Source organism: Fukomys damarensis, unplaced genomic scaffold (genome assembly GCF_012274545.1).
Source record: "Fukomys damarensis isolate Sample0158 unplaced genomic scaffold, DMR_v1.0_HiC HiC_scaffold_20, whole genome shotgun sequence".
In the NCBI taxonomy this organism is placed as follows: Eukaryota; Metazoa; Chordata; class Mammalia; order Rodentia; family Bathyergidae; genus Fukomys; species Fukomys damarensis.
This window is the reverse complement of record NW_022900932.1, coordinates 5490336-5516642: the sequence shown is the minus strand read 5'-3', so window position 1 is coordinate 5516642 and position 26307 is coordinate 5490336. Positions and strand designations below refer to the sequence as shown.

The window sequence follows — 26307 nt, the reverse complement described above, 5'->3', positions numbered from 1 at the left end:
TAGGAAGACTTAGAAATGGTGACTTCAACCCTAGGTGGTCCTAAATCTGCAGTAAATGCTATAGCTAAAGTTCTCTTCAGGTGACAGTCTCTGGCCACAGCAGAGAACAGTTTTTCTCCTCAGTTCTCTGTGGCTACTTGGTAGAAGAACCAAAATGATAAGGACCCTTTCTTGAATACCAGTCTTCTACTGACTCTAGTTTTTGATAGTCTTTGTTTAACCCAAGAACATAAAGTTGAATTTGAGAATAAAATTTTTTATCAAGAAGTAGAATTCTAATGGCATTTGGCTTTAGTTGATCCTCCAGAGCTCATTTAAATATTTCTTACTAAATTCAATTTTATCTTGTAATAAAATGTGCACAGCACAGAACAGTACATAACTGAAGCAGAGGTTAAGGATTAACTGTTAGCACACAGGCTTGTGGTCCACCAGAACTAAAGACTAGAAGAAACCAGAAGTTTAAGGTAGAAATATACAAGTAGCTATTTTTCTGTATTTTCTTTAGTATGTTAAAGATGTATGTGACTTAAAAATTAATTCTGGTAGCATCCTGACAAGAAATGATGCAAAGGTAGATTTCACTGTAGAAATGTGTATCTTTCCAGAATAGGTAGGAAATGCATTGAAATCTCTAAAGCAAAATGTCTTTAGGTCACAGTTCTGTGATGTCTCTCTTGTGTCTCTGCCCCCCCCCCCAGGGATTGAACTCAGGTCCTTGCACTGAGCAGGTGGCTAAATCCCTGGCCCCTCTCTGTTTTTCTTGATAAATTAAAACTCCTAATTTCCAGAGTTTGCACAAAAACTCCAGTGCTTATGGCTCAGTGTACCTCATGGCTCTGAACAGTCTCCCTGGGTTTCACCTTCTCTGTTAAGGATGGAAGCTTAGGGGCAGGTAGGGAAGGACTTCCAATTGCAGGTTCAAATATGGTCAAGAGACTGTGCCTTTGCTTCCTCATACAGAGATGAGGCAGGTAAAGAACAGTTTTTAAAGCCTACAGAACAAAGCAGAAAAACCATAGCACCAGGAAACCTACTTTCTGAATGTAGCTTGCTCTCTGTGGCCCACAGTGCCTGCACTGCTGCCTTCTGAGGAAGGTTGAGACCTGTTGAAGTTGGCCTCTTGTCTTGCTTCGTGATGCAGGCACCACCATGTTAGCACCCACCCTCGGGAATGCTCTCCTAGACAGCCAGTGTGCTCAAAGTCCAATCCAAGAAATTTTGCATCCAGCAGACTACTCTTTGAGTTTCCACCCCTTAGGTATTTTTAAATACCTAATTTATTCAAATACCCTGTAAAGTTTATATTACTAACCTCACTTTATAGAAGAGGAAACTAAGATTCAAAAAAAATTAAAAACATTTATTTATTTCCCCTCCTCCAGATAACACTCCAAATAAGTGGTGGGGCTGGGCTATTAAAGTCGGTCTTGTTGAATTTCAAAGCCCACACTGTTCCAAAACTATAGTGCCTTTCAGTGTTAGCTGGCTATCCTTGGAGGGTTTGGACCTTATCTTATTAAAGAAGACAGACTCTTTCACCCAGTGTCTCACAGCTCCGACAGCCTTTGGAATTGGAACATCCTGTTCTGAACTGTGTCAGGACCCAGGCTCTGTCAGCTACTTGAAGACAGCTAACATAGGGAAGGGAGGAAAGTGTTAAAAACAGACTGTTACACTGGGACTCATGTGGACAGCATTCGTCACCTTCAGAACTGGCCAATCTGTTGCCTATCTGCCTTTCCCAGCACTGCTTAAGTTTTAATTATCTTCCAACTGTCTGAGATGCTGTTGAAGACCGCAGCAGAACACAGGATACCTGTTAAGAGTTTTCAGCAGTGTCCCTCTACACACTGGTGAAGTCACTAGCCGCCTCTGCCTTCATTACCAGGTTAAATCAGAGTCTGACTGTGCCCTGGAGAGATGGTGCTGAAAAGCAAAGAAGTAAATACCGTAAATCTTGCACTTGTTTGATATTCAGAATCTCTTGTGACAGGGAAAATGTGGTATCTGTTTCTCCCATTTAGGTGTTATGACCAAGACTTGCTTTGTTTTTCTAAAAAGGTGAAAAGAGAGCATACCTTTGGGATGCTCTGTCATGAGTCCCCTCAGGAAATAAGCTTATAATCAAGGATGGGCCTGAGCTGTCCCCTGCACCCTTGGCATTGCTCAGGGATCAGGGCTCTGCTTCCCCGAGCTGGACGGGGCCTCTAAGTTCTTAATGTAGAACTCCAGGCTGTAGCCAACATTCATCACTGTTAGGCCACTGGGTGAAGTGATTTGCCATTTCAAGTCTAGATCTTCAGTGTAGTGAAAAACCCGAGATATTTATCACTTCTTGCTTGAGCAAAAGGAGCATGGCTTTTTTTTTTTTAATGACATTAACATTTTAAAAAATGTATTTTGGAGTAAAGACTTCATGCCTATTTTTGTGAATTATGCTCAGCGGTTTGGTGTCCTGCCTTGCAAGCCCAAAGACCCAAGTTCAGTCCCCTGTACAAAAAAAAAAAAAAAAAAGAAAGTATTATAAAACTAGAATAATTAAACTTGTTATGAACATTACATATAGCAGGTTAATCAAGAAGTGTGATGTACAGTGGTGAATTGCCAATATGACCTCTGGATTATGCAGAAGAGATAACATTATCTTCATTTATAAGAAACTTTATCTGGAGGCATCTCTCAGTGCTTTTCGAGCCATGTATTATTTTGTTTATTGTCACAAATCATTAAGACTGTAAAATGTATGCCAGTACAACTTTTTATTTCCAATTGCTTATAACTGGAGATGGGGGAGTGCACAGGGGAAGGGAAGGTTGTGTGTTCCTGAGATCTGGGAAGTGACTATTATCTGAACTTGGAATACCTGTGTTGAATATTTTAAAAAGAGACAAAAGGAAGGCATGAACTTTGCAGTATCACTTTAAATCAGCCAGGATTATATTTAAATTTAAGAACCACCATGGAGAAAGGGCCTTCCATCACTCCCTGGCTTTTCTGTACTGTGTTCAGTAGCAGAGCTGTCCCTGCCTGGATGGAGGCTGGACCTGGGGACCAGGAGAGCTCTCTGATCAAATTCCACCAGACCACATTCCCACCAAGGTTGCAGACGCCAGCACTCAGGCTGGCACGGCCATGTGCGGTTGAAAATGCTATGCTGGTTGAGTTCCTATGGGTTTGAGGAAATGGACAAAATTAGATTCAGGCCAAGGTGCCAGGTTTAACACACCCTTTCCTTTCCAGAAAGCACTATGGAGGCTGTTAGTGCCAGCAGTAAAAGACAACACATTCTGTACTACTCAGACCTTCAGGAACTTTCTTTAAATGAATCCACATAAAATCAGTACCTTCTGCTTGTCCTGATGTCTGAAGAGATCAGGGCTCACCTCCTGCTTAACCAGGGGGCTTTGGTGCGAATAACTATAGCCCTGATTCTCCACACAGGAAGAGTTGTCTGGCCGCAGTGAGTTTGAGCACACTGAACAGCCAGTCTAGGAGATGGCATTAATATTGGTTCAGAAGATGAGTGATCAGCTTGTGTCAAGGAGCAGATGGCTAAATGAGGTGCACAGGGAATGCCATGAGATTCAGGCTTGAAGAAACAGGAGGGGATATAGCCCATGGTACAGAAACCCTAAATATAGTCTCCTTAATGTAAATTTTGAAAATCAGCTTTTATATTATACAATTAACTCGGAGCGATAAGAAATATAAGGAAATTACCAAATTAGTGAACGGCGATTAACTCAGAAGTAGAATGATATCATGTCTAAATCAGAAGTTGTTTTACACACAGAAGGAGGATTTTACTAAGACTTTGCCAGTTTGTCATGTCCTAATTGAAATCTGTTCATTTAATATGCCCCTTCCTTCAGAGTGCATAGTTCATAATTTGTCAGTTAATCTAGTTATTTTTCTTGGTTCCTTCCTTTGAATTCCAATAGACAGTGTGTGTGTGTGTGTGTGTGTGGCACATTTCCCATGGAATTGTGTGGCACTCAGAAGAGTAAGTTTGTTCGTTAACCTGCGAACTGTTGGTCCCTTCAGACAGCTAAGAGAGCAAGTCACGCCAAGCTTAACACTTGTTTGTTGGGGATGAAGCCTCTGGGGAGGTGGGGTGAGTAGGCCAAGATGCTCAAGACCTGCCTGGCGAAAATGCACTGGGTACAGATGCCAGCTCTGTGTAGTCAGGAGGGAGGTGCAGGGCAGGGTGGGCTATCTCTGCAGATCACGTCCTCTGGTCAGGAGAGGACTTACTTCCCAGCAAGCGGTCAGGGGCAGGGGCCTGGTGTGAGTATGTACAGTTAACTTCCTAACAAGGATTTAGGGCAATACTGAAACAAAAGACACAGTGGGTGGTTTTCAGTATTTCTGTAGACTTTTCCTTTTAAAGAGGAAAGCAATATTGATTTCATGCACTTGTCTCCAGTGGACAGGACCTTTCACTGAGTTGGAGAGCATTTGGTTTTGCCAGTTCATGCACATGCATACAGATACATTCCTAACCATGAGGTGAGGGCAGAAGCTGTTTGTTATTCTCTAGTGTAAATGCCTCAAGGACGTGGACTTGTACTGACATTCAAAGGTTGATCCGAAAAGTACCTGGTGTGATTATTTTTTCCTAGGTGAATTTAAATCTAAGTTATACTGAATTCTCTGGGGAATGATAGCTCCCTGGTTCGCTGTGATTCTTCTAGGCTCACTTGGAGCCAGCCTGAGAGCCAGTAACCTGGTCCAAAGTCAAGTTCAGGGTCTCCTCTAGTCCATGTTCTGGTACTCTATATTGAAATGATGTTCCTTATCCTTGGATTGGTTGTGGTGGAGTTTATTTCCAATGGATTTTCTTTTCCTTTTACCCTCAGGTATATTCGAATAGTTGGGACTCACAACACAGTGAACAAGATTTTTCACATTGTGGCTTTTGAATGCATGTTTACAAATAAAATCTTCACTCTGGAGAAGGGACTGCTAGGTAAGTATTACAATTATATTTAATTTAAGTACTTAAATTAAACGTTCTGTCTTCAAATATTTTGTTATTCTATTAATTCATCTTAATCAGCTCCAAGGGCTGTAGTTGATCTGAATGCCTTTTGGCTGAGTGACAGAGGGGATGGCTTACATTTTTAGAAGCAGCCAAAATAATTCTAGTAAACTTAAAAGAATATAAATATTATACAAATAGTTACAAAATGAAATTGTTTTTAATGATCCATTCAGATTTGCAAGGTAAGGAATTCTCTTGATAGCCAGGTGAAGCCTTTCCTACCAAAGGCTTTTCTATATGTAATGGTAAGTGAGATTGTGGAGAAAGTCGGATATTGATCAGATACTTATACTTTCCAAGGCTGTGAGTGTATGTTGGCTTTTGATTTCTTAAGAGTGGTATGCTTGGGCTTCTTTTTCAGGAATATATCAGTCCATATTTGCCCTGCTTAGCCAAGTTTACCTCAAGAAAGTACCTACCTATAATTTAAGACCAGAGTGACTGAACTCTCACTGCAAAACTCAAGTTAGTTGGTGGGAAATGCTGTTTGGCTTATCTTTCCAAAGGGTATTTTTAATCTTGGATTAGTTGTTTGCTTGTTTTCTATTGTGTTTTGTTTGGGTTTTGATTTGGTAATACTTAGCTAGGTGTTGTATAAAATCCATCCCAGGTCTTGATGTTCAAGATACCATAAGTGGCTTTTCCCCCTAGACTGCTTATTCCCTTTTTTTTTTTGGTCATGCTCCACCTTCTAACTCCTGACCTGCAAAGATCACAGTTAAACTGATGACATCCTTGAATCTGTACCTTTACTGTTGCTTGCTTTGAAAAGTGACTCCATATGTTCAGCTGGAGGAGACAAGATGCCCCTAAAATAGAATCTTGTGCCTTCACAAAGGAGAGTTCTCTTGTCCTCCTTAAGTCCTGTCCCTGTTAGCACAGGCGTCCTTATGTACTAAAAACATGACAGTGACTAGAATGCGAAAGATGAGTAATTCAAATAGAGTTACTAATTCTTTGAATAGTCATACCCTAAGTAGTCCTAGTACCTGCTGTGTACTAATCATAATCCTTTCCTTATGGAAATTTGGCAGAGTAATATCAATGAAGTATCAGGAGTCCAAGTTTTTCCAATATGTAGAGAGCTTTTAGAGACCAACGTAAATAATTGTTTTGGTTTTGTTAAATGTAGTTTTTAATATTAAATAAAAATTTTAATTTTTGTTTCTTTTTGTAATTGAGTTTACTGGTAGATGTTAGGTACACAGTACAGTGACATTCATCATTGGGATCCTGTACCTTTACAGGACAGGTCTTGGTTCTCGTTCTCATTTTTCCCCTTGCCCCTTCCCTTCCCTGTTTACAAACACTTTATTTCCATCTTTTCATTTTCTCACATTTTTTCCTTTTCCCTAATTTTTGTTTCTTAAAGTAATTTGAAAGTTAACACGTTGAAATATTAAATGGTATTACCAACTCCTGGTTGTATAAGGTTTGTGGCAACAAAGGGCAGCAGGAAGGACCGTTGTTTTTTTTTTTTTTTTTTTTATCCAGGTTCTTCTGCAGACCATAAGCTTCACTATGTACGTGATTATGCGATGAGGAGAGTTGTCACTGACAAAGTCTTTTTTTTTTTTTTTTTTTTTTGCTATCCAGGTTCTTCTGCAGACCATAAGCTTCACTATGTACGTGATTATGCGATGAGGAGAGTTGTCACTGACAAAGAGCTCAGAAACCAAGATCTTTAGCTGGGCATAATGTTTCATGCCCATAATCCCAGCACTCTGGGAAGCCAAGGCAGCAGAATCACAACTTTGAGCCCTGCCTGGGTACCTTGGTGACTTAGTGAGACTTTGTCTCAGAAATTAAAAAGGGACTGGGGATGTTGCTCAGTGAAAAGGCCCTAGGTTCCATACCCATTACTATACACACACACACACACACACACACACACACACACACACACGGATCTTTCCTATTCATAAGATGTATAGCAGTGGGCTACTCATTTCATACCTATTTACTGCAGCTTTTGAAAATAGTGCAGAGGAAGAAAAGTCCTTTTTATTAGAGGAAGAAAAATGACTGCATACTGTAATTATCAAAGAATCAGGCCCATCCAGTATGAGAGGCCATCACGAGAATAAAACTAGGTATAATTTGCAGTGAGGGAGGCTGTTGCTGTTCTATGTGCTTTGGGCAGTTGAAGCAGTCAGCATCATTAATATTAGAAGCCATAATAGTCTCAGGTATGTTGAGCGATGAAAGAAGATTGCAGAGATGTAAGAAGTGGTTTTGGTTTTGGTGTTTTTGGTGATTGAGCGCTTTTCTTCAAGCCCTTCTATGTGATGCTCACAAGTTTGACTGTAGTACTGCAATCATCTGCCTGTCATCATCCCTCACCTGGATGGGCACAGTGGTGCAGGTAGGCAGCCATGTGCACACTTGTCAGCAGATGGTCTGAAGTGGGACCCTCCAGCCCTCCTCGGGACCCTCTTCACAGCTCGGAGCTGCCCATGCCAGCAGCCCAAGAGGTGGTGTGAGCATGTGGGAAGACGGGGGATCTCATTATCCTCTATCTGACATTGCAGCTTTGCTTAGCATACAGCAGAGTGCAAAATAATAATGGCCAGCTCTCTGTTATCTTAGGTACAATTTAGCAATGTAAAGATCTAAGCCACTTTACAGGAACCTCCCAGAAAGGAATGGTCCTTTAGTGAGGGCATGGTGATGTCAGATTCACCTAGACCTATAGTTGTTACTATTGCTATTATGTTGTAAGATAAGACCTCACTGTGTTTCCTAGGCTAGGCTCTGACTCTTGAATTCCAGTGATCGTCCTGCCTCGTCCTCCCAAGTAGCTGGAACTACTGGCTCAAGCTGCCACACCCAGCTCAGAGTTAATTTAAGTTGTAGGTTCCTACTTCTTACTCCTTATATCCTGAGAAATGAGCACTCTCCCCTTGAGAACTATGGATATAAACTCTGGATTTTCATGGTAGGAAAAAAAGTCAATCTAAAATTGTATTATGAATAACTAAGAGAGAAAGCCTGATTTTGTTTCCAGATTCAGAATTTGTTCCTGGTCTTCCTTTCATAGTCTAGGTTCCTTTAAATATGTTCCTGTAGGACATTTAAAATATTTGTGTTTTTTAAAATCAGATTTTAATGTTACTGCTTAAAATTTAGCTTGGTGATGACAGGAAATGACATGAGTTAAAGCAATTGCATCAAGTAGGTGAGATTTTAGTCTGTTCCCACCAAAGGCTTTCTTTGCCATTGGTGGTGACAGTATGTCACCTCATGCTGCCTCCCTTGCACAGACTCGCAGGGAAGCTCTTCAGGCCTCAGGTTCACATCTCCTTGGCAACAGACCCCAGTTCAGCCTCACGCCCGCCTTTGTTGCTGCCATACCACAGCCTCTGCTCATTTGGCGACTGCTTCCGGATCTTGCTGAGATGTAATGTGTTCTCTCTCCGGAGGGTGGGCCTGTAATGGTTGTCTCTTCCAGGTTAGGAGGCACTGGGAAGAAACCCTGTCATAGCGTGAGGAGTGTCAGGAGTGATTAGAGCAGAAGTGACTGCCATTTTATAAGCTTTCAGCCTCCCAAACCAGGCGTTTGTTTGCCTTGCCACTGTATTTTGTGATATGTGTATAGGGTTTGCTGAATTCTATGTTTTCATAATATTTGCAGATCTTCCTTTTTATTTCATCTAATTTTATATTCACTTCTTTGAAAGTCTTACTAGGTGTATACATTGAGAGAATAGTTCCCCATCACTATCTTTAAGAGCTGTCAGCTTACAACCAACCTAATTTTATCTGTGTGACCTACTTCCTCCCCATCAGATTATTTTGAAGCCAATACAAGACATCTTATTTCACCCATAAAAATTTTATTATATACTGTAGCTCTAAAAGTAAGGCTTTTTTTGAAGCCATAATGATACTACCACTGTAGTTCCCTAAAATCGAACAATAATTCCTAAAGAGTATTAAATAGTCAGTGTTGAAATTTCCCTAATTGTTTCAAAGTTTGGAGTGAAAGTTCATGTTTTATAAGTAGTTAAAATTAGAATTTATGAAGGAAAAAGAAGTAGAGCTGGGAATGTATGTCAGGGGTAGAGCATTTGCCTAGCATTCACAAGAGCCCTGGGTTCAGTTCCCAGCACCACCATCAAAAACAAAAAAAGAGAAAAATCAGAATTCAGATAAGGTCTATCTATGGAAATAGCTGTTAAGACTTTTAAATTTCTTTAAAACTATAGATTCCTTATTTGTCTCTTTTTTCCCAAAAATAATTTATTTGTTGAAGAAACTAGATTTTCCACAGAAGTTCTTACAGCTTGTATTTTTGTCATTGAATCCTCACGTTAATATGTAGTGTGTTCATCCTTTGCATTTCTTGTAACTTGGGAATTAGAGGCTAAGTCAGATCCAGCCATTGCACCTTTATAATAATGCTCCAGAGGTGGTGGTTATGTGTCTATCAAGATGCACAAGCCAGGCGTGGTGGCGCACGCCTATAATCCCAGCACTTGGGAGGCTGAGGCAGGAGGACTTCTGTGAGTTCAAGACCAGCCTGGGATACATAGTGAGTTCCAGGTCAGTCTCAACTACAGTGAGACCCTGTCTCAAAAAACAAAACAAAACAAAAAGTAGAAGGACAACAAAGCTCTAATGTTCACATCCAATGATAATTATTTTCTAGATCTATTATTTTATAATCTGTGATTTCAAAATGATTGTATTCTAATTCTTTTATTCCTTCTTCATGTGATAGCTACAAAAAGGAAATTTCCCTGAAGAGTCATTTGGTAATTGTGAGACACAGTTTGTCCAGAAAAATAAAGATAAATACTACATTATTTTCCTTTATTTACCAATTCCCTAGCATTCCCCAAAGGTGAACAAAAGGAGTATCTTAGAAAGAAGTGGATACATATCATTTTGAATTTATGGAATTAAGCACACTCGACATGCTTTAAACACTTGCAATTATTTTATTGATCTTCAAATTGTCTTTAGCTTCTTCAAATTGGTTTTTGAGTCCATCTGACATAACTTCAATAGTCCTTGATAGTTCTTTGATTTCTTGCATGACAAGATGCACTAGGTTTGTCTTGTGTATTTCTTGCTCTTGATCTGGAATCAGTCATTTCTTCAAGAAACCCTAGTTCTGGCTGGGTGTGGTAGCGTGCATTGTAATCTCAGCACTCTGGTGGCCCAAGGCAAGAGGATTGCAAGTTTGAGACCAATCTAGGCAATTTAGGGAGACCCTGTCTCAAAATATAAAAGGTCAGTGAAAAGACCTTTGATGTAATTCTCATAACTGCGGAAACAAGCAAAAACCATTTTGTGTTTAGTGGAAAATATTTGGAAACTTCAGTATAGGCACAGTAGATGAAATTATGTAGCCAGCTCTTGGGGTGTCCTACTGGGTACTTTTTATTGTGTTTCTGGGTATAATAGATACCAGTGATTGAATCTGTTTGTATAGTGGATGATTACAGGGTTGTTACTGATACTAAAAAAAATGAAAACACCCATGTCTATCAAAGGAAACTGGTTAAATAAATTACAGGACCTCAATTCAACTGGTACTACACAAATAGAGAATGAGAAAACTTTACAAGTACTGGTTAGGGAAGATTTCTAACACTGTTAATTGAAGAGAGACGTGAATACATACTGTCTTTTCTTAATAAAAAGGGAAGAAATAAGAATATATATTTGTACAATCCACTCGAAGTATTAAACTGAAAAGCACTAAGTTTGGGGGTGGACATATAGCAGTTGGCCTAGATCATCCAAAATAGGCAGCATAAGTGCAGGAACTTTGGCTGAAGCTGTGGGACGGACACTCCTAACTGCCACCACCCTTGGAAATGTGCTGTTTGGAGAGAAATCCCAGAACCTATCATTACTACCAGAGCATAGAACAGAACATGTTCTTCCTTCCTTTTCTTCTTTCTTGCAGTACAGTTTTTTCTGTTAGCAGATACAGAAGCCAGGCTGGTAAGGGGAAGCTAGGGGCTAGGAGCTATGGACTGTCACAAGACAGAAAGACATTAGTGTGAAAGGTGTTAAGAAAAAGGAAAAAAACCACAAAGGTATGAACTCAACAGGACAGGTTTACTTCAGAACAAACCTAAGGAGGACTGCCCTGACCCTGAAACCAGACCTGTTATTCTCATTCAGGCTGTGAGATCTTTTATAAGGTCATGAAGGGGAGATTCCGTGAAAGGGCTTGTGGCTCCCTGCCAAGGACGTACCTTGAGAAGATCCGGGAGGAATGGTTGCTGTCAGGAACTGAAAAATGATGGGAGTGATGGGGTGCAGCCATGCTTCTTGGGCCTTATTAACCCGTGCTTATCCATCCTTAGCAAGTACAAAAGAACAGCAAGAGGAGGCAGAGGTTTAGAGTGGCCTCTGGTCAGCCTAGGGTGGCAGCAGTCAGATTCCTTCCAAAGGGTCTTCTTCCAACAGGAAAAGTACCCTCTTACTCAAAGTACCCAGACAAGCACATTGGCAAGGTGTGGAGAACAACCAAATGCCAGAACATGGGAAAAGGTTAACTATTTAGTTGTCATGTAAGAGAACCCAACATATTTTCTTGTCTGGTAAATTCATGAAGGATGGTGTTTTGGACTGGGCCTTGAAGAATTTAGTGAAATGTACAGAGCATAACAAAAATGCTATTTACATAGCAACAAAAATACACCGGTGACACTTACTTTCCTCTAAGGTTCTAAATGCTGGAAGTAAAAATCGGTAGTCCGTAGTTGTGACTTCGATTTGAAGTACTTGCAATTGTAGCAGCATGTTTAAGATGTTGTAAAATTTCTGGCAAAGTAGAGTAGGAAATCTGGGATGTAAGGGACTCTTGGCATCACCTGAACTGTAGAATATAATATGACTGTCTGTTTTATAACTGTTTAGAAAAATAAGTGCCCACTACAGCAGAAACAGATTTGAGAATGGGGGGATTCATTATGTGTGAAAGTGTCAGACTGTGGCAGGAAGCAAACTTCCTGCTTTTGAGCCTTAATGGACATGGTTTTCTCTGATATCCTTGGTGAGTTACTCCAGGGCCAGACCAGGAGGCTATTCCTTTCCCAAGCTGGTTTCTTTAATCAAACATTCTGACTAGTTGTAATCATCACTGATACATAACTCCTTTTTCTACTGTAAAGTACTTGGCATTAAGCAGACATTTATTAAGAGGTTGCCAAGTGTATGTTGGGCACTGGGGAGGAAAGAGACATGAGTGTGGCTTCTGCTTTGGAGGATTGAGTGAGCTAACAGAGGAGAGAGATGTAAGCAGACGGTGACAACATGATAAAGTAAGTCCTATACTGGGACATTTCAGCAAATGCCTTGTCGGGAGGCATCCCAACAGCAGGTTGGATGAGGAAAGTCCTTGCGGTGGGGAAGAAGGTGGAAGCACTGGGTGAACCCCATATGGTCAGTATGTGCGAAGGTCTGTCTCTGACCCTCACAGCCAGAGTCCTAGGGGCAGCCTGTTTGGGGAACGGTGGAGGAGGAGCTGCCCTTGCTTGTGTCTTTCACTTTTCTCTTGTAGAAGATAAAGCTTTTTTCCCCCCTCACTAAATCATAAGAGTTTTGTAAAAATCCAGATAAATAACCAACCCATAATAATATATAATGTTTGTCTGCCTTCTGCAGTGCCTGTGCTCTCAAACAAGATTATGATACAGTTCTTACAGGGAGACGGGGCAGTGTAGGATGATGGCTCCAGAATGACTTTCACACAATCCTGCAGATTCTCAGTACAGTGTGCGGGTGATTGTGTACATGGGTACCCTTTCGTTAGCTTTTCCATTTGTTTCATTTGTAAATAAAGACTGTGTGAAAAAGTTTTCACAGCTCTTATTTTATAGGATTTGCTCTTACATGTTATAAAATTAAATTTTTTGAACTCATATATCCCTTTTTATATCAGGGCTTTGTAAACATAGCTAGGTGTGTCCTAGGGTAAATGCATGTGCACAACCTGTTCTTTGGGGGCGGGTGCTGGGGATCAAAGTCGGGTCCTTGCGCTTGCGAGGCAGGTGGCAGAACCACTGAGCCAAATCCCCGGCCTGCACAACCTATTCTTTTTTTTTTTTTTTTATTGAGTTTATTGGTACATTTAGGGATACAGTACAGTTACATTCATTGTTGGGATCATGTACCTTTACATGGCAAGTCTTGATTCTCATTTTTTCCCCTTACCTTTGCCCTCCCTTCACCCCCTCCTCCCCTCCCCATCTACAAACACTTTATTTTCATCTTTTCATTCTCTCACATTTTTTTCTTTTCCCTTTTTGTTCTTCCCCTACGTATCACACCTTCCCTACACCTTTAGCTCCTTTCCTCCCATTTCTAAATGTCAGTAATCTTATTAGAATCTTATGCATTGTTGCAGAATATTCACACCAGGGAAACTATTTGGTATTTACACATGTGGGACTTATTTATTTCACTTAGGAGTATATCTTCAATATGTATCCATTTTCCTATGAATGAATCTATTCTCTCGCTCTTTATGGCTGAGTAATATTCCATTTTATAGAAAAACCACAACTTCTTTATCCAGTTTCCAACGGATGGGCAAATAGGTTGTTTCCAAGATTTAGCTATTACAAACTGTGCCGCTATAAACATGGGTGCACATACTTCTCTGTGATATGATTCTTTTAGTTCTCTTGGAAAGATACCCAACAGAGGGATGGCTGGGTCAAATGGAACCTCCAGTCCAAGCTCTTTGAGGTATCTCCATATTGATTTCCATAGTGGTTGCACTAGTCTGCACTCCCACCAACAATGGAGGAGGGTTCCTTTCTCCCCACAACCCCGCCAACATTTGTTATTGTGTGATTTCTTGATAGCAGCCATTCTTTGTGGGGTGAGGTGGAATCTCAGTGTTGTTTTCATCTGCATCTCTCGAATGACCAGTGATGTGGAACATTTTTTCATATATTTTCTTGCTGCTTTCACTTCTTTGTATGAGAAATGTCTGTTCATTTCGGATGCCCATTTTTGGATCGGGTCTTTATATTTGGGGGGACTGATTGTTTTGAGTTCTTTATATATCCTTGATAATAGTCCTTTGTCTGAGGTACAGCTGGTAAAAATTTTTTCCCACATTGTAGATTGTCTCTTAGTTCTGCTAATGGTTTCTTTTGAAGTACAGAAGCTTTTTAGTAAGATGAGATCCCAGTTGTTGATTCTTTCTGCTAGTTCCCGTGCTACTGAGGATTTGTTCATAAAGTCTTTTCCTATACCAATGTCTTCCAGAGTTCTGCCTAACTTACTTTCCAGCAAGTTTAATGTTTCTGTTTTAATATTTAGATCTTTAATCCATTTGGATTTTAATTTAGTGCATGGCGAAAGATAAGGGTCTAATTTTAATCTGTGACAGGTTGATATCCAGTTTTTCCAACACCATTTATTAAAGAGGCTATCTTTCCTCCACTGAGGATGGTGAGCTCCTTTGTCGAAGATGAGGTAGCTGAGTACATCTGCATTTGTTTTTGTGTCTTCCAGTCTGTTCCATTGATCCTCAGGCCTATTTCTTTGCCAGTACCATGCTGATTTTATCACAGTGGCTTTGTAGTATAGTTTCAAATTGGGAATTGTTACACCTGGTGCCATGTGACTGTTGCCTATAATGGCTTTTGCTATTCTAGGTCTCTTGTGGTTCCAAATGAATTTTTGGATTCTTTTTTCTAGTTCTGTGAAATATAGTGTTGGAATTTCAATTGGCATTGCATTGAATGTATATAGCAGTTTCGGTAGTATGGCCATTTTCACTATGTTGATTCTTCCTACCCAGGAGCAGGGGATATCTTTCCATTTTTTTATATCCTCTTCGATTTCTTTTTTCAGAGTGCTGTAGTTTTCAGTGTAGAGATCTTTTGTTTCTTTTGTTAGATTGATTCCTAGATACTTCATTTTTTTGGATGCTATTGTAAAAGGAATTTTTTCCCTTATTTCTCTTTCTGTCTGTCTGTTATTTGTGTATAGAAAGGCTATTGATTTTTGGGTATTCACCTTGTATCCAGATACTTTACTGAATCTGTCAATTAAGTCTAGAAGTTTTTTGGTGGAGTTTTTTGGATCTTCAATGTAGAGTATCATATCATCAGCAAATAATGATAGTTTAACTTCTTCCTTTCCTATCTTTATTGCTTTAATTTCTTTCTCTTGTCTAATTGCTGTGGCTAATGTTTCCAGAACTATATTGAAGAGAAGTGGCGATAGTGGGCATCCTTGTCTTGTTCCTGATTTTAACATGAAGGTTTTCAGTTTTTGGCCATTCAATATGATGTTGGCTGATGGTTTTTCATAAATAGCCTTTATTAAATTGAGGTATAGACCATCTATTCCAATTTTTTGCAGGGTTTTTATCATGAATGGGTGTTGAATTTTATCAAATGCTTTTTCTGCATCTATTGAGAGGATCATATGGTTTTTGTCCTTGACTTTGTTAATATAATGTATTACATTCACTGACTTTCGTATGTTGAACCACCCTTGCATCTCTGGAATAAATCCGACTTGGTCATGATGGATGATCTTCTTAATAATCCTCTGTATTCTGTTTGCTAGTATCTTATTAAGGATTTTTGCATCTATATTCATTAAGGAGATTGGTCTGTAGTTCTCCTTTTTGGTTGTATCTTTCTCTGGTTTGGGAATCAGAGTGATACTTGCTTCCAGGAATGAATTTGGAAGTATAGCTTCTCTTTCAATTTCATTGAAAAGTTTGAAGAGTAATGGTAGTAGTTCTTCTCTAAATGTCTTGTAAAATTCAGCAGTGAATCCATCAGGGCCTGGGCTTTTCTTTGTTGGTAAGTTTTTAATTACATTTTCAATTTCACTGATTGTGATTGGGGTGTTTAAAATGTTTTTATCTTCTTCGTTCAACTTTGGTAATTCATAAGTATCTAGAAATCTGTCCATTTCTTCTGTGTTTTCCATTTTATTAGAGTACAGGTTCTCAAAGTAGGTGTTCATGATCCTCTGGATTTCTTTCGGATCTGTTGTGACTTCGCCTTTTTCATTCCTAATTGCATGGATCTGAGCCTTTTCTTTCCTTTTTTTGATAAGATTAGCTAAGGGTTTGTCAATTTTATTTATTCTTTCAAAAAACCAGCTCTTTGTTTCATTTATTTTTTGTATCGTTTTCTTAATTTCAATTGCATTGATTTCTGCTCGGATCTTTATAATTTCCTCTCTTGTTCGAGCTTTGGGTTTTTCTTGCTCTTGTTTTTCTAGGAGTCTAAGTTTCATCGTTAAGTTGTTTATTTGAGCCCGCTCTGTTTTCCTAGTGTGGGCATTCAATGTTATGAATTTTCCACGTAGAACTGCTTTCATTGTGTCCCAAAGATTCCTGTATGTTGTATTGGCATTCTCATTTATTTGTAAAAACTGTCTAATTTCTTCTTTAATTTCCTCTGTAATCCATTGATTGTTTAGGAGAGTGTTGTTCAGTTTCCATGTGCTTGTGAAGTTTCTATAGTTTCTTGTGCTATTGATGTCTAGTTTGATTGCACTATGATCTGATAATAAACAGGGGATGACTTCAATTTTTTTGCATTTATTTAGACCTGTTTTGTGAGCCAGTATGTGGTCTATTTTGGAGAATGATCCATGTGCAGCCGAAAAGAATGTATATTCTGGTTTTTGGGGGTGGAATACTCTATAAACATCTATTAAGTCCATGTGTTCCAAAGCTTGGTTCAGTTCTATTATTTCATTGTTGATTTTCTGCCTAGTAGATCTGTCAATTTGTGATAGTGGGGTATTTAAATCCCCCACTACAATTGTATTAGTGCTTATTTGGTTTTTCATGTTACTTAATATTTGTTTTATATAGTTGGGGGCATTTATATTTGGTGCATATATGTTTATGATTGTCAGCTCTTCCTCTTGAATTGTTCCCTTTACAAGGATGTAGTGTCCTTCTTTGTCTCTCTTAATGAGTTTTGGTTTGAAATTTACTTTATCTGAGAATAAGATTGCTACCCCTGCTTTTTTCTGGACTCCTGACGCATGGAGAATTGTTTTCCATCCTTTCACTTTCAGTCTATGGACTTCCTTTTGCACTAGGTGTGTTTCTTGTATACAACATATTGTTGGATTTTGCTTCTTAATCCATTCTGCCAATCTGTTTCTCTTGATTGGTGAATTGAGGCCATTAACATTGATGGTTACAACTGATATATTTTGACTTATTCTTGTCATGTTTTTGTCCATTTGTTGACTCTTTTTACTTTTTCTCCCATCTCCTTTTAGTTTCTTGCCTTGCCTATTTGATTTGGTCTGTTGGGCCTCATGTTATTGTGAATTTCGTTGTCCTTTTCTAGGATATTGTTTAGAATTCCTTGCAGTGCTGGTTTGGTGTTCATGAAATTTCTCAGGTGCTCTTTGTCGTGGAAGTATTTTATTTCCCCATCTATTTTGAAAGAGAGTTTTGCAGGATACAAAAGTCTAGGTTGGAGATTCTTTTCTTTTAGGACTTGGAATACCTCACTCCAGGCTCTCCTTGACCTAAGGGTTTGTGTTGAAAAGTCTGCTGTGATTCTAATGGGCTTCCCTTTGCATGTGATTTGTTTCTTTTCTCTTACTGCTTGTAGTATTTTGTTTTTCTGTTGGATTTCTGGAATCTTGATTATTATATGTCTAGGTGTAGATTTTTTTTGATCGTGGCTAGTTGGGGTTCTATATGCCTCACTTATCTGTATGTCTAATTCTTCCCTTCTGTTTGGGAAGTTTTCTGTCATTAATTCTGTGAAGAGCTTTTTTATATCATTTGTGTTTTCTCCTGTTTTTTCATGAATTCCTATCAGTCTTATGTTATTTTTCTTTGTATCGTCTAGGAGTTGTTGGATTGATTTCTCATGATCCCTTACTGTTTTTAATAGACCTCTTTTTTCACGGTCACTGACTGCTATCCTATCTTCTATATCTGAAATTCTATCTTCGCAATCTTTTATTCTGTTTCGTACACTTTCAATAGAGTTTTTAATCTCCTGGATATCTGTTTGAATCTGTTTTATGGATTCCATTTCTTTCCTCTGTTGGGCATTCATTGTTTCCATGTCTTTCTTATGCTGAGTCTTCATGGCTTCTATCACAGTCTTGAGCTCATCTATTTTTTTCTCAGTTTCTGCTCTAGAGTCTCGAATCATGACTTCTATTTTGCTCATCATCTCTCTGGCTAGCTGGGAAATTATTTCTGATTTGAATTTTTCTAGAGCCTGATTGATCAATTTTGTTACCTCCTGTGCTATGGGTCCAGGGAGTCCTGTTGGTTCACTATCAGACTTTTCATCCTCATTTGTCCTACTATTTGCTATTGGTGAACTGGATATTTGTTTTTGTGTCTTGCTTAAGTGTTTTCTCATTTTTATTTTTATTGTTGGGTTGTCCTTCTTTAATTTCTGGGTATTACTTAAATCTTCCTAATATAGTTGCGTTTTAGCTTTTGAGTTTCTAATGACTCATAGACATTCTCGTTTTCATAATATCAGAGAAAACAACTCTTTAAATCAATCACCACTCTTTGTCCCAATTGATACATTCAGCAGCCCAATAGGATCAGGCACAGCTTGCCAACTGACCACTTATGGTAGTCATTAATGTATCACCTTTAACTCATGTGAATTAGATTAATTTCAAGAAGCAGCTCATAGTATGTTTGCAGTGAATATTCTTTTCAATATGGCATCTTTACCATTTAGGATGGGGGGTTCGACTTAGAACAAGAGGATTAGATAAGTGAAAGAATTAGAGCAGGTTTGAAGTGAATCCAGAGGTTGTAGAATTACCTTACTATCTTTACAAAGCTATTAAGTTCAGGGGGGATAGAGAGAGTGCAGGAATAAGGACAGGAATATATCCCCTTAACAGTAACAGGCGCTTGCCTTCCCTTGAAGGTACAGAGCCATGAGTGAGGTAAAATGACTGGAGAAAAGAACATAAAGAGAAACCCGTCCTAAAAACAAAAAATAAAAAAAGAAGTCTGAGTTCTTCAGGAACTGGAATAAAAAGGGAGATGAGGGACACTATGGTGGAGCAAGAGACTGAGTTGGAGAGACAGGACAGAAAAAAGAAAGAAATTTTAGGGTGGAAAGAGGAAAAAAGAGACAAGAGAGAGGGAAAGAAAAAGAATTTGAAGGTCCTCTTTCAGGCTATCTCTGATCTCATATTATACCACATGCACAGTCATATGCGGAACCCAATCCCCTGGTTATAGCTAGCCAATGGCTGTTCCTCACGACTGAGACTGAACACAATCTACAAAGCCTAACTTTAGTTTCCTTACCCTCAGGGTTGAACTCCACTCCGTTCTATTACAGGTTTCCCCTGCCCTTTCTTTAAAGATGATCAAAGTTCGGAGCTCAGAAAACTACCCTTCATGGGAACCTATGCCTCTGCAGAGTTGGTCTAAGGACTGGCCCGATCAGGAGTTTTGAGAACGGGGGGGGGGGTCGTGTGGGTGTTTCAAGGGCGCCCGCGCGGCTACCTTCCTTCCTGGGTCTGTTGTCGCGCAGGCCGGGAGCTCACGCGCACGCCGCCGGGTGATCGCAGACAGGCAGGTAGGCAGGCAGCTGAAAAAAACCCCCTCTGGGGTCCTTGGGTCCTTCCTGGGTCTGTTGTCGCGCAGGCCGGGAGCTCACGCGCACGCCGCCGGGTGATCGCAGACAGCTTGATTTTCTTATTCTGCAGTCTTGATTTTGCATATTTTTGTTTGCTATTTAATATTCTAAGTAAAAATTAAGCTTTTAAATTATTAGCATGAATTTTATCGTTGGTTTTTATATTAGACAACGGCAATTTAAAATGCAAATATAGTATCATTTATCTCATATGTAAAATCACTGAAATTACACACTTCATATTTGGTAGCCGATACACATATATAAATTTGGTTCTTACCAGAACAGTAAAAATGCTCCACAAAGCTAGCTGAACTGATTTTATTTCACTTGAGACATGTGCATTGTGCCAACACTATCTACTTGAGGCTCATTAGTAAGGGAGGATTGTGCTCGCTTCAGCAGCACGTATAATAAGGAAGGCAGGACGTAGAGGAACTGTGGGTTGCTGTTTTCCTTTCTACATCATTATTTTTAGCTCATGTATTTGGCTACTACAGGTTGTAATAAGAGCCAAGGAGGTTGTGACAGAGTTTCTTGGTCATCAGTGCTCCTTCAAATGCTTTTGCCCTCATTCTACATTTAAAGCAAGTTTAGGTTTGAAAGGAAAATGTGGCCTCTCCAGGCTGTCCAGCAGCCCTGTGTATTGGCTTGAAGAGATACCATGTTTCTTTTTTAAAAATTAATTTTACTGATACATTTAAGGTATACAATATAATGACATTCATCGGTGGAAGTTTGCACCTTTACATAATCCATCCTGGCTCTTATTCTTTCCCCAGTCCCCTGCCCTCCCATCCCATCAACCCCTTCACCCATCCCTATCTACAAAGACTGTTTCCATTTTTTCTTCTTCTCATTTTTATTCTATTATTTTCTTTCTTTTCCCCTACCCCTCTCACTTCCTCTTCCCCTATGCACCTTTTCTTACTGTTTCACATTATCTATGATACCATTTTGTCCTTATTTACACTTTCAGTTTCTCACACTACAGAAACTTTGATATTTAAATATATGTGTCCTATTTATTTCACTTAAGAGTATCACCTCAATGTGCATCCATTTATCTATAAATGTCTAGTTTCTTATTCTTTATTGTTTTATTTAAAAGAACCCACATTTTCTTTATCCAGTCTCCCGTTGATGTGCAGTTGGACTGCTTCCAAGTTTTAGCTATCATGAATTGTGCTGCTATAAACATGGGTGCACATATATCACTGTGGTATGATTTTTTTTAATCCTTTGGGGTAGATACCCAGCAGGGGAATAGCTCGGTCTAATGGGACCTCCCGTCCTAGTTCTTTGAGGTATCTGCATATTGATTTCCACAGTGGTTGCACCAGTCTACACTCCCACCAGCAGTGGAGCAGGGTTCCTCTTTCCTCACAGCCCCTCCAGCATTTGTTATTGGTTGATTTCATGATAGCAGCCATTCGTTCTGGGGTGAGGTGGAATCTCAGTGTTGTTTTCATTTGCATCTCTCGAATGACCAGTGATGTTGAACATTTTTTCATGTTTGTTTGCTATTTCTACTATGTTCCATTCAGATGCCCATTTTTGGATTGGGTCTTTCAATGTGGGAGGTCTGGTGTCTTATTAAAAGCTTCTGCACAGCAAGAGAAACCACCAACAGTGTGAAGAGACAACCCACAGTGTGGGAAAAATTTTCATTAGCTGTTCCTCAAAGGTCTACTTCTGTAGAATATGTAACTTTAAAAAAAATCAGAACTCCCATGTTTCTCTTGTCCTTGATTTGATGCCGTTGTGCATCGTGATCCGCTGCAGTTCCGTGCTGCTCCGTGCTGCTCATGGGCCATCATGAACACACCGCAAAGCATGTGGATGTGGATATTTTGCATATCTCCTCTGCTGTTGAGCTTTTCCCATTGTCCTTGGACCTTACTTTACAAACATAAGTTCAAAGATAAGATTATTAAGAATATACAGGCCGGGGATTTAGCTCAGTTGTGCCACAACCTGCCTCACAAGCAGAAGGTCCCTGGTACCCCCCCAAATACAGAAGCACTGGGGCAATAAACTAAGTGTGGGTCCCCTCTGAGTACAGGATGGTGTCTGACTTTAATGGTCACATACCTGCAACCCTGATGACTACTTCTAGTTAGCATTGTTCTGGTTTTCTCAAGTATTTTCAGAATCAGTTAAGAGATACTGTATAATGGGGAGGGGAAGGAATGCATTTTATTCATAATAATCAAAACTGTAAAATACAGTACCCTATAACAATCCATAAACTACACTTCTGCTTTATACCTAGTCCATCCCCAAGCACCTGTTCTTGACCAAGTCATTCCATTAGAGATGAGATGAGGGTCAGGAACAAAGGCAGAAGGCATTAGGATGATAGGGTACCCACAGATAGTGTGCCCATGAGATGATGGTGCCAGAGAGATGTCTCTACTTTGTTCACTTTTTCCCCTCTCATAATTACCTATGTAGATAGATGAAGAAGCTGTAAATCTTTAAGTAGCATGAAGTAATAGAATGACACGTTCTTGGTTGAGGAAATTGAGTGCTCTGCAAATTTAATGCAAGACTGCTCAGAATTCAACTGTGTGTGATTTTTAAAAATCTTTTTAAATTTGTAAGAGAAGTAAATGGAACTATCCTCCCTCTCCCCAAATAAATCCTTGAAGAAATAAAAATTAAAAAAACAAACCACAAATGAGGGCTTTGTTGCCACCATGTATTATAATTGGTCTTATGTAGCAAAGGAAGTATTGCATTAATGCAAGAAAAACTGGGTAGCTAAATTAAGCAACCATCCAAACTTTGAATTAGAATCTCAGTAAATGTAAGAATATAGTGCAAGATAAAGATGATATTTCCCATCAGTTAAGGATGGGAGAATTATACAACAAATGATACTCTGAGACAGTTGACAACTGAGAACAGTTACATGAAATTCTTTTCTCACAATGCATTTCAAAATATTTTCCTGTTAGAGTTAGATTTTACAGTGTTACTCCCAAAGAACTGTAGGGAATTATTAATAGCCATCTGATCTCAAGGTAGGGAACAACTTCCTCAGCATAAAAGCAAAAGCAGAAACAATAAACAGATTGTAGAGGTGTTTGACAACTGGGAAAAAATAATTGCAACATCCATGACAATGAGTTATTGTTTTTAATATAAAAGAAACACAAATAAGTAAGAAAAATTGAATCCCCAGTGTAAGATTTATATAAATAATTAATAAAAGGGAAAAAGACACAAAATAGTCTATAAGCTTGTGTTTGGCCTCCATGAAAATTAAAGAAATGCATGTTGAAACATTCCATTTTCAGCTTGCTTAATTGGCAAATTTTTAAATTTAAAATTGTTATTTACATAAATAACACAGCAGTCATTTCTTGTCACAAATGACATTGGAAGTCCTTGACAGTGAAGTTAGGCAAGAGAAAGATATGAAAGGCAGCATCCAAACAGGAAAAGAGGACATGGTCATTGTTTGCTGACAACAGGATCTGAAGTACAGAAAACAGACTCCACAAAAAACTGGTAGCACTAATACGGTAAACATGATAAAAAATCATGTCATTACTATGTACTCAAAACAACAAGAAATCAAAAGAATAATACCATTTACAATATCTCCAAAGATACTTAGGAATAAATTTAAGGAGATGGAAGGCCTGTACATTGAAAACCATAAACTATTGGTGAAAGAAGTTGAAGAAAATACAAATAAATGAAAAGATTTCCCACTCTCATGGATTGGAAGAATTAATATTAAAACATCTGTACTACCCAAAGCAATCCTCTGATTAAATGCAGTCCTTACCAGAATTCCAATGTCATCTTTGTTAGAAATAAAAAATTGTAACATTTATATAGAACCACAGAAAGAGCCAGTGCAGTCCTGACTCAAAAGAGAACAAAGTAGAAGTATCACATTACTTGATTTCAAAATATACTGTAAAGATGTGATAATTAAAAGATGATAGTGGCAACAAACTTTTTCCAGTGGGAAATAGTAGTGAACCTAGAAATAAATCCACGCAGGTGGTACCGTCCGTTGATTTCCGTCCAAGGTGCCAAGTATATGCAATGGGAAAAGGTTAGTGTTTTCAATAAATGGTTTTGGGGAGAATTGAGTATCCACATACAGAAGAATGAAAATGGATCCTTATCTCAGAGTATATACAGAACTCAAAGTGGATTAAATACTTAAACATAATACCAGGTGCTATAAAACTACTGAAGAAAATATAAGAGGAAAATTACATGACAGTGGTTTACACAATTTTTTGGATTTGACTCCCAGAGCACAGGCATGAAAAGCAGAAATAGGCAAATGGAATTTGCATCAAACTAAAAAGCTGCTGCCCAACAAAGAAAACAACAGTGTTACAGAGACAAGTTACAGATTGGGAAAAGTATATGTAAACCATATAGCTGATAAATGATTACTATCCGAAAGATGTAAGGGGCTCAGATAACTCAATAGTAAGAAAACAAAACCCAATTTTTAAAAAGTGAGCAAGGGACTTGAACAGATAATTTTCAAAACATGACATACAAATGGCCAAAAGATGTGTGAGAAAAATGCTCAAAATCACTAATCATTAGAGAAATGCAAATTAAAAGCACAGTAAGATAACATCTCACACCTGTCAGGATAGCTATTATCAAAAGACGAAAGATAACAAGTGTAGGCAAGGGTGTGAAAAGAAAAGAACCCTTGCATTCTGTTGATGGGAATATAAAATAATACAGCCATTATGGAAAACTGTGTGGAGGGTCCTCACAAAACTAGAAATAGAACTACCATATTATTTAGCAATCCCACTTCTGGTTATTTACCCTCAAGATTTTAAATCAGTTTACTGAAGAGATGTCTGCATTCCAGTGTTCTTTGCAGCGCTGCTCACAATAGCCAAATTATGGAATCAGCCTGAATGTCCTTCAACAGATGAAATCACACACACACACACCCACACACGAGTGGGGGAGATACTATTAAAGAAATTCTGTTGTTTGTGACAGTGTGGATGGAATTGAAGATCATCATGATAAGTAAAATAATCCAGACATAGTCAAAAGCTGCATTTCCTCACTTATATGTAAAACCTAAAGCAGTTGAACTCAGAGGAGAGTAGAGCGGTGGTTACAGACAGAGCTCAGGCAGTGGGGAGAATGGGAAGATGGTGGTCAAGGGGACAGACTTTCAGGAGGAGTAGGTGTGGGTTTGTTCTGCAAAGTGTGATGAATATGGTTAATAATGTATTATACATTTTTAAATTGGCAAGTATAAATTCAAATGTTCCCGTCACAAAAAATTAAATGTTTAAGGTAAAGGATATGTTAACTAATTTGATTTAATTATTCCACATTATTTTTAAATCATAACTACACTGGGTGCCCCATAAATTTATTATTATATATGACAGTCTAAAATCCCAGCGGCATAGAACTATATTCAGTAAAATATGTCTTTTAGTTGATATTAATCTAGTTATTACTAGAATTGAGTATCATTTTATCTTTCTTGGCCATTTTTAAATGAATTACCTTTTCATATTATTTGCCAACTTTTTGATTGTTAATTTGTACATGTGGATATTCTTTGCCTTTTATATACATTGCTGATATCTTCTCTAAGACTGAGTTTCCTTTAAACTTTATTCCTAACCTTGTGTTATACAGAAGTTATGAATTTTGAGTTGAACAATTCTTTCAGTCATTTCTTAGTTCTAGATTTTGTGACTTGCTTAGAAACTCTGTCCCTAGCCCAAAATATAAACATACATTCACATACAGAGTTGGTGGTTTGTTGGTTTTGTTTTGTTATTGTTGGTTTGTGTATGTGCTTGTATTGAGTCCTTTACTCCACTTAAAATTTCATTTGTGTTCAGTCTGAAGTAGGGATTTAACTCTTTATTTCTAAGATATGTGAGCAGTTGTCTTGAAATCCTTAATTTCATCTTTCCCTTCATTAATTAAAAATAGCATATATCATGGATTTATCTGTCTTTTCTAGCTTTCATGCTTTATAATCTATTTTGCTGTCTCATAATACAAATCTATACTCACAGTTACTCTTTTTTTCTAAAAATTTTAGCTATTCTTTCAAATTTTCTTTTCCAATGAGCTTGAAAATCAGCCTGTCAGCTTTCATTTTGAAATTCTGTTGGTAAGGATGTTTTAAATGAAAATACTTAGAGTGTTGAGAAATGGCAATCTTATTTGCTGCTGGAATATGAACAGTACAGGTTTTCTGAAAGATAATTTGGTAATATCTATTAAGAGTCTTTAAAATATCCCGATATATTACTTCTGCCATTAGTAATTTATCCTTAGGAAATACCGGGAACACCATTACTTATCTATAAATGTTCAGCAGTGTTATTTATGACCAAAGAGGAAGGACTACAACTGTCCAACAATAAGGACACGATGAAATCATGACACATTCATCAAAATTTCTTTATAGTTGTTCATAACCCAGGGAAATGCCCTTTATAATATAAAAATAGAAATAGGATAAGACTGCAGCCAGATTTATGGCAGTACTTTAAAATTAAAGATAATAAGTGTATTTTATATTTACATATGTTAATTTTCTGAGACAAATATAAGAATACTATATAATGGGTAGCTTAACAAATTCATTTTTTTACTTTTTTA

At 38.4% G+C, this 26307-nt stretch overlaps 1 protein-coding gene across 3 annotated transcripts in view; it reads left to right on the top strand.

The window, feature by feature from the left end:
* Btbd9 (BTB domain containing 9) overlaps positions 1-26307 on the top strand; it is a 389852-nt gene that overhangs the window by 248070 nt on the left and 115475 nt on the right. For all 3 annotated transcript variants that reach the window (XM_010638852.3, XM_010638853.3, XM_010638854.3), the window contains one exon: positions 4863-4972. In XM_010638852.3, the coding sequence (XP_010637154.1) occupies positions 4863-4972 (110 nt within the window). The remainder of the gene's footprint in view (positions 1-4862; positions 4973-26307) is intronic.